Raw genomic sequence first — 9445 nt, forward strand, 5'->3', positions numbered from 1 at the left:
TGTACAAAAGTTTTACGAGCCATATACCTAGAAAAAGGCCATACTGAAAAAGAACTGTGCACCGTATCGTGACCATGGTTTTTATTTAGGGAGGAATCGTTCACAGAGAACGAACTTTTTCTCGCACTAACCCTAAAATCTTACGTACCTGCCAAAGTGCCAATGACATGGTACAATATTGTAATTTCTTTTGTCTCTCTGTATCGAGTTCAAGTAATTGCCGAGCAGTTCTGAATAAAAACGGCTCGAGCCGAGCAGCCAGAGTACCAGGCATCGAGACGCCAAAACCTCGCACAACCCAGTATGAATCAAAGATTTGAAGGCTTGCATTTTCATTTTATGGAAGAAGCATCTTCAATTCTTCATGTTTTACAACTCCTGGCTCAATGGGAGCATACATGATACAGCAGCTACGAGAGACAAAAGGCCCATCCAAACAGAAAAAATAAAAAGAATGGGGGCCCTTGAACAACTGAAGATGCTGCACCTTCCACATGTACATTGGAACTTTTGCCTGCTTCCTTGAAAAGGCGCAGATCACTCTATATACTTACAATGATTCTCGCCTATTTTCCCGTTCATAAGTGTCCTTTCTAACTGTACAGAAGAATGAAATAATCATCCTACTTGCTGCCCTCTTAATTTGTGCTTTCGTCAGCGTCTTGCAATGAGTCCAGCCACGTTCTGGGCAATGTTTCTTTTGGCCTCCAGTGAAATCGGTGAATCACCGATATACATGTCGAAGAAAGCCTCTGCTCATCAAACAATAATCAGTTAGGTAGTGATTGGTAGGCTGCACTAGTTCCTCCCGGACCAATTTTGACCAGGCTAAACCAATGCAAAGTGCTCGTGTTTGGTTAGGTGGCTAAAGATATCCTGGTTTGCTATACTCATGTTTGGTTGTCTGCACAAGGTGATAAGATGACTCTGTATTTGCTAGAGGTGAAGCGTCCCGTCCTCTCCGGTCCTCTCCTCCCTCCCCTGCATCTACTACTCCTCCCAATCCCCAACCCCGATGGTGCGCTGCCGCATCACCGCCGTCCTCGCGGTGTCGCTCCTACTGCCACTCGCCCACCTGGACTCCTCCCTTCCACCGCCACCACCACCACCACCACCGCGTATGACGAGTTCCACCTCGGGGCTTCCCTCGGGGCCTGCTCCCGGCGGAGTAGCTATCAAGCATCCTAAAGTTGGGTGATGGACCGATTCATGTCCGCATTGAGCTTCGCCACAGTTGAATCAACCTCAAGCGGTCGAATCGAGCTCTAGCGCCGCCCGCAGGCCCACATCGCCGCTCGCCTGCTCCCTCCGGTTGAGGCTATCAGCCCGCCAGGCCGCCGGCTACGCGCCCTCCGCCGCGAGCCGCGCCTCGTCGTCGCGCCCCCGCCAGCATCATCCTACCGAACCCAAAGTCAGTGGCCTCCACCACCGCCGCGAGCCAACCGAGCAGCACATGCCCCACCCGCTCCGCCCACGGTACCTCCCTCCTGGCCAGCGGCACCACCCTGCGACACGTGCAGAAGCTTTGATGCACCGAGGAGCTCCGGGGGCCACCGCCGTCGCGGCCGATGGCGGGGCACAGGTGCTCGCTCGGGTCCGCTGGGTAGGCGAGGTACGCGGTGTATTCCAGCAAGGGAGACGGGAGGGTGAGGCGACTCTGTCAACTTGGACCACCGGGGCTTGTATGAGCCTGCATTAGTGGAAACGCATGCTCGCTGCGTTCCCAGAAAGCCACGCAACGCCCCCTCTTTTGCACTACCCGAGCCAGGCTTAGGAGCTGTGCAGGCATCCAATCACGTGCATGCTGCATTACCGAAGCCTGTCCAGGGGTCTGTGCAGGGAACCAATCACTACCTTATAGACTAAGGAACTATACTGTAACGTAAAGCTGCTCTAGGCCAATTGAGGAAGTACTCATTATTTAGTCAAATGTGATAGAAGCACAGGTTACTTCCTCTATATAAGCTTATCTGTAGACTGTTTCTTTCAGCACTCCCGTTCAGGGACTCAAGAGTACAAGGAAAGCAAAGTGCACGAAGTATAGCATCTTATGTAAATATTTACTTAGCAAGATTTTACTTACTGCAAAGATCTTTGCTCTGAACAGCACCAATTTGTCTCCCATCAACTGCACAGAAAATTAGAAATGTTCTTATCAAGATCGATCCAATAATACAGTGAAGAACAGCTCAAAACATGTTAGCTGGCCTTACTTTCTGTTATTAGCTTCCCATCTGATGTTTGACAGAAGTCGATCTTTGTACCCTGCAGTTATTTGACAGATATATTATCAATAATCAATGTAATAATGTGGAGCACAAAGGACGGATGCAGAGTCACTATATTCAGATCTAAAAATCAATTTATAAAATGCATCAAGGGAAATTTTCCTGGATCATAAATCTACTATACATTTCAAAGGCATACTAAAACAAAACGACTGCAGTTATAGTCATGAATGCTAATATTATTTAGCTATAGCTAGTTGGCTACAATATTATTCATACAGAAAAAATCATACTAAACTGTAAGAACTGAACAAAATCTTGGTGTAAGTTCATGTTCACCGTCACCGCTACCACAAGGAACAGAGGGTGTAGCAAAATAGTCAAGTGACCATAGTTACAGAGCACTGACGGATTGGACCTTACCGCGGGTATGGGGATATCTTCCGTGAAGTGTGAACCAAAGGTCTTCAAGCAGTGATAGTCTGTGTTAGGATTCATCTGGTGGAATGAAAAAGTAAAAGGCCTGTTAGTATAATGTTCTACACTCTACAAACTAGTAAAGAAGTGCTGTAGCAACTGAGCTACAAAGTACCTTCTGAAGACGCAGACCAAGGGACTTCTCAAACACACTGCAAAAGGATGAAATAATTATGAGCCTCGTAACAGAAAGACTATTTTTTGTGTTAGAAAAGGAACACGAAAGTTTTCTTATCGCTTACTCGCGCACTGCACCAACGCTAAGGCCATTGTAGTTAACTACCAACCTAACCCTCATATGAAGGTTTTCCCTGGACAATAATAGTATATATGAGTTCAATTAGAGGATAATAGAATGCATAAGCCGAGCTGCTGAGTTTTGTACCATACAAATTCAGTGTCAGCTTTCAGAAGCCTAGGGTCTACTTGCCCCCTGAATATATGCCTACTCTGAGGATTAAGTGATCAAGTGAGGCTGTGAGCTTTGCATTAGCACCTATCTGTTATGTGTAAGTGTCACGAACATGCTGACATGAATGACACAAATATACACATGCAGATACAAGCAGGAACCTGATGATAAGATATCAACTGATAGGAATTAGGGAGTATGCAGTGCTCCCAGAAACCACATAGCTCAATAACATATCCAGCTCAACTGATACTCCAAAACTCCTACATTACTTACAATGTAGGGGGTTTTTTTGCAGTCACATTAGGAGGTGAGAGGCCTATGCACTTCCTAAAAATACATGAATGCAAACTCATCTAGGGCCTGTTTACAATAAGAGGATTGCTCTATGAAATTTTAGGATTTAGTGTAAAAGTTGTACCAAGAACCTAAGAAATCGGATTCCAAAACCTCCTTTCCAAACAGGCCCTTAGGGTAAGTAACAAACTTTGGGAATAATCACAAAACAAAATCTGAAAACAATATAGAAATGGTGATATAATGATATATCAATATACCTGAGAAGATCTCTATAGAAATCAGGGTTCTCCATCAGTTTGTCAGTTGGAACAGATGCATACTTAGGACCCAGCTTCTCATGAATAGAATTGGGTTGCACATCTATGAGAAAATTTCATCAGGAACAAGAAGACGCTTCTCAAATAAACAGTATTCACTGGCAAACTGATACAAACAACAGAAACAATTTAAAAATTCTGTAACTCACATAAACCAAAAGCGTACAGGTTCAGATTTTTGACCCTCATTACTCTCATGCCTTTCAAACCTACCCCAACAAGGACCTGCAAATTTAATCATCAACGGAAACTGTCACAACGAGGCATCAAAACCAAGAATTTTGACAGAATGGTATAAAAACTGGAAAGTGATATATCAAAACTGAATACTGCAAGTCGTTCACAATCAACAAAAGGAGTATGCAGATACAGTATGAGTAATTGATCAATGTACGCAATGTACAGTCATGTAAACTTCTAATTCGACATCGTCATTCGTCAAAGAAAAATCACGATAACACCAAGCACACAAGTCTGACATATCCAACTGGTAATATTGATATATTGGTTATTACACCACTAGCTTGTCTAACTATAGGAGTGGTACATCCATTGTAGGGAGTTATTACAATAATTTCTAAAAATGAGAAACGGAATCAATTTCTATGAAACAAGGGAATCTAGGATTCTAAGAAAAAGGAAAATACCGTTGCTGATGAACTGGAGTCATCTTCCAGAAATGGTGGGAACTTGATTCCAGTTTTTGGTTCAATTGCATCTTCTTTAAAGATAGTACTTGGCACAGGAGGAGAGGCACAACTTACGCACTTTCCTTCTACATAAGGCTGACCCACCGGTCTGCTGATATAACCATCAGTATTTCTTAATGCGATTGCCTCTGCAAGCATTATTGGTGATCTTGTCCATTCAAACAAGGAAATGATCAGTCAACTAGAGATGGATATACAGAAGAAACAAGAACAAATGATGAAGCTAAGAAAAAAGAACAAAACAGAAAAGAAAGTGCATCACAAGTACAAACAAAATGTATGGGAGCATTAGCCTTACATAGTTTCGAGTGGTGGTACAATAGCAGCAGCGCCAGCTAGGGTGAGCAGATTGCAGGCGCCTTGCTTCTCAAAATCATTGCACAGTCGCACAATTGTTGCATTTGCAAGCCTAGCTAAAAGTAGCTGCATTGCTTGCTCTTCTCTTACTAGAAAGCCGAACTGCAATCTAGTCAAATTTTGCATGTGCGAGCTCACTTGCTTCATACGCAACTGACAGGATCTAGAACCAGACGCTGCTATAGCTGACAGCCAGTGGAAAACCTTAGGATCAGATGGTCTGGAAAGCCAGCAAAAGATAGCTCTGGAAAGCTTGTTGAGGCGATTGAAAGCTCCATGGACCATTACATTTCCAGAAGAACAAATCTTCCGATGATGTCTTAAAGAAGTCCCCATCACAGTACCAGCATGCGAAAACAAACTCAAACCAAGATCATGAGACATTGGAAGCTCTGATGGGAACTTGTATACGTATCCCCTGTCAATATCAAGGTTGGATAGAATTAACTGATTGGGCTTCATTGTGAAATGTCCTTCCAAAACACGGGCTTCTGAATGTAGGAAGTCGAAGGTTGGGAATATGTGACGAGGAAAATTTAGTAATCTGTCAACTGGAATAAAGTAAAAGATGAATCAGATAAAAAGGTCTTTTACAGTAAGAAAGCATAGGCATCTAGCAAGGATATGCATTGATGTCAAATAAAATATTCCACATAATTTGCTGGAAATAAACCCAGAAAGACAATTACTATTCAATCTTGACCTTGCTCTTGCAACTTTCAAGACCAGTCAACGTTTAATAGGCTAATATGATAAAAAAAAAGTTGAAGGACTCCAACTTTAACTCTGCATAGGTGACCGGGAACATAATCTCGCTAGCTAAACAAATTTTAACAACAAATATTTCAGTAAAACTAGAACTTCTTTTTTTTTTAAAAAAGTCCTTTTGTTGACCAAACTAATCACACAAAACCATCACCTGAACACAATGCCTCCAAGAATCAAAACTAAATCAAAATTCTACTTGGACCCGACCATTATGCCAGCCAAGCAATTTTTTTCTCTACGACCAAAATCCGTCTAAGCTAACACCAACCACCCTGCCACCTCACGATTCCAACGACCGACAAACAACTCCGACGACCATCAATCGGGTCTAAAAATAGGCTATTTTCTCGAGGCGGATCAACAAGCCGCTACGAAGACAAACCCGCATTCACATCTCCCCCATCACAAATCCAAGAACACGAAAGAAAGCTCGAACAATTACCGAACCTGTGGGCTCCAAATCGCCCGGAGAGGAGACCGCGGCAAAAGCAGGCGAAGGGCGAGAGGGTGCAGGGAAGACCGCCTACGATCCGCGCTTCCCTTGCGCGATCCCCCGGCGGATGGATTGTCGCGGATTCGGGCGCGGGATTAACCAATACGGCCCAAAATCCGAATCGGGAGGAAATGGGGAGGCGAAAAGGAATTGCTCCGGGGATTTTCCTTTGCCTCCCCAAATCCGATTTGCTCTCGCCGGCTCGCCGCGCCCTCGCCTCCCGCAGGGTGAGAGGCGAAGAACGCGTGCTCGTGCTCCGACGTTTGCCTTTCCTCCTCCTCCCCTCTTCCCCTTGCCTAATTGAAGGTGGAAGTGGAATAGGGCTCGCTAGCTTCCCTCCTCTATTTTTTTCACACTGTGGTCACATAAAGTTCGTCGCTTTCTATCCAAGTCCTCCTTTCCGTTCAAGTCCAGATCTAGATCGGAAAAGGTAAAAGTATAGGGGGTCTACGGTGAGAACTCCCGATGGTTCCGGGAAAGGTGCGGGTCCTGGTCGGGGAACCACGGGGATATTCCGCGGGATGATCGGACGGCCACCAGGGATCGATCGAGCGAGTAGGTTGGCCGGCGGTGGCCGACTGGCCGTTGATGTGACGTTTCCCGGGGGTTCTCGCGCGCCGACCGCGGAGAGGAGGAGAGAAACGCGGACGTCGGCCGAAGCACGTTTAAAACGGACCTTTTCTTCGAGTGACCACGTCGGCGTGTTCACAGATTTCACCGGTAATTTGATCTGGGTCCTGCTTTGACTTTTGATCGGTAATAGCAACGATCAGTTGCGAGCGGTGAGCCCGACTGAGAAGCCGTGCTTCCCCCCCCCCCCCCCCTAAAGAGTGCACTGCCATTCCTAAGTGCTTTTCCTTTTCCCCGCCTAAAGAGTGCACTGCCATTCATAAATTGAAGAAAAACATATTTCCATGATCTCCTCAACTTTTAAAACCATTGACCCATCAAATGGTTAGAGGTCAAATAGATTTCATTGATCGTTGGAAATGATAGTTCAGGGTTAATTAGGCTCTTTTTTTTCTTTAATGTATCAATTTTCACTCTTTTATACTTGTTTTTTTTTTGCTTGATAGTAGCCTAGCCCATTAGGGAGACACCACACGAGTTTACTTCACCTCGCGCTGCTAGAAACCCACGACCACACTCAGCATGCATCACCACCATTCCACCACCTCAACCAACATAGGGGTGTTTGGATATACCTCCTAAAATTTAGTACCCGTCACATCGGATGTTTGGATACTAATCAGGAGTGTTAAACATAGACTATTTACAAAACCCATTGCACAAATGGAGTCTAATTTGCGAGACGAATCTATTAAGCCTAATTAGTCCATGATTTGACAATGTGCTGCTACAGTAAACATGTGCTAATCATGGATTAATTAGGCTCAATAGATTCGTCTCGCGAATTAGTATAGGGGTTCTGCAATTAGTTTTATAATTAGCTCATGTTTAGTCCTTCTAATTAGCATCCGAACATCCAATGTGACACTCCTAAAGTTTAGCACCTCGTATCTAAACACCTCAATAGTTGTCATGCCTTTACCTCCACTTGCATTTTCGCTCCATCCTCTCTTGGTCTTGAGCCAGCTTGGGGTGAAGATCCCCACCCTCAATCTATTTATTCTATTGGAGATGGGTGGATTCAACATGGGGTTGGGGGAGGGGGGCTTCAACGCGAGGGGTGGAGGAGGGGGCTGGAGCCCCCTACCCCATGTAGCTTATGAAGTACCCCTACAATTTTTAGATATGGATGGAGAGGAAGAAGAAGAAAAAGGAGGGAGGAAGAAGAGGAGTCTTCTATGTTCAAGAGTTGAACCTATCCTTGATAGAAGAATGTGATGTAACGATTCCACTCTCAGAGTCAAACTGAATTTAGCATGGTTAGGGATAATTTTTTCCCATAGGAACAAGAACAATCTTTTTTAGTGGATCAAGCAATTGTCATGTCCCCCTTCGTTTTAAAAAATTGTTATGGTTTTTTTAAGGGGCAAAAAAATTTTATGTTCCCAGGAAAAAAAGCAGTTGTTACGGCTGTGTCCACAAAGTTTGCTCATATATAACTCCTCACGGGCCATTAGCCCACTATTACAAGGCCGGCCTTCCGGAGTATCGGGCCACAAAAGTCCTCCAAGCCCACCAGATCGGTTCAAGAAAAAAAGGTCCAGCCGAGATAAAGCAAATTGAAGGCCCACAACGGCCACGCTTGCCACATAGTTGACGAGCCGGCAAGTCTCGCGTCCGCCTGTCGTGTTTCTCCTCGCGTTCCCCGGCCTCGCCACCCGCACGGCCGCGAAGCAGTTCCACGACCACGAGTCCACGCCGGCGTGCCGCCTGCCGCGTGCGCGACAGCGCCGGACGAGGGCAAACTCGGCGCATGCAGCCAGGTGTACACGACGGCCGCACGGCGCGCGAATTCATTGGCCGGCCGGCCGGTACCCATCCCGTTCGGCTGGAATCCACCTGCTGCCAGTGCCAACCCAGTTTGCAGGCAGGCTTGCAGCCTCCGATGATTGGTGGAGGGCGCGCGCGTGACATGCGGCGAGCCGCAACTTTTTCCGGCGAGCGATCGACGACGTGGAGCGTAGAGTGGGTCCAAAAGGGGCGGGGAGCTCCATGGAGTCAATACAGGTCTGATACTGATCGATCTCATCCGTGGTCGACAGCAGAAACCGGGGAAACGAGGTCACGCTTTTCCACGGATGTTCTTGACGTCTCCCGTCTCCACGTCGTCGCCGCTGATTCTTCGTCCGACCAGTACCTGGCTGCCGGGCTGGCAAGCATTCCGTTACGATCAGGCAGCTACTACTGTCTCTGTCATCCTAGGTTCCGTATGGACGCCTTGAACTTTCGGAGCAACCCCATCCTGAAAGCAGGGCCCAGGGGAGGGGAGGTCGGGACGAAAGTAAAACTCGGAATCCTGTTATATAAATATTATAAAATATATATATATATAAAATATTACCAACAAATATTGAAATGTATCTACAAGCAATATTCATATCAAATTATTTATACATATTATCTTAAAAGTTTCTTGTAACATTTCTCGATGTAAAGTCACTTATGATAGGGTTGATGTCAAGCTCATCCAACAATTTCTTCTCGATGCATCATGTTGCCAAACCATTTAACCTCTCCTGAGTCATTGTTGACCTCAAATAGTTCCTCAATAACTTCAACTTTGAAAAGTTTCTTTCAGCCGATGCGACAGTCACAGGCACAGTAAATAAGAGTCGGTACGCAATGGAGACATTAGGATAGAAATCCACATCTCGAACATGCTTAAAAATCTTCATAGCAGACATTACACCATCTGACAAAGTGAATTTCATAATCTTTAATTCAGAAATAAGATTATATACCTCAACATCAGA

General features: G+C 45.4%; 1 protein-coding gene across 2 annotated transcripts; it reads right to left on the reverse strand.

The window, feature by feature from the left end:
• Positions 1 to 304: 304 nt before the first annotated feature.
• LOC117852824 (fatty-acid-binding protein 2) lies at positions 305 to 6407 on the reverse strand. 2 transcript variants are annotated; one of them, XM_034735102.2, is made up of 11 exons: positions 6012 to 6407; positions 4743 to 5352; positions 4382 to 4592; positions 3884 to 3959; positions 3675 to 3777; positions 2948 to 3016; positions 2821 to 2857; positions 2652 to 2726; positions 2214 to 2265; positions 2084 to 2128; positions 305 to 752 (listed from the first exon to the last, which is right to left on the reverse strand). In XM_034735102.2, the coding sequence occupies exons 2-11, from the start codon at positions 5261 to 5263 to the stop codon at positions 655 to 657; spliced, it is 1287 nt and encodes a 428-aa protein (XP_034590993.1). In that variant the 5' UTR covers positions 5264 to 5352; positions 6012 to 6407; the 3' UTR covers positions 305 to 654. The 2 variants fall into 2 exon arrangements, with proteins under 2 accessions (XP_034590993.1, XP_034590992.1); XM_034735101.2 differs by having other exon boundaries at positions 6017 to 6406.
• Positions 6408 to 9445: the final 3038 nt, after the last annotated feature.

This window comes from Setaria viridis, chromosome 4, assembly GCF_005286985.2.
Source record: "Setaria viridis chromosome 4, Setaria_viridis_v4.0, whole genome shotgun sequence".
Classification (NCBI taxonomy): Eukaryota; Viridiplantae; Streptophyta; class Magnoliopsida; order Poales; family Poaceae; genus Setaria; species Setaria viridis.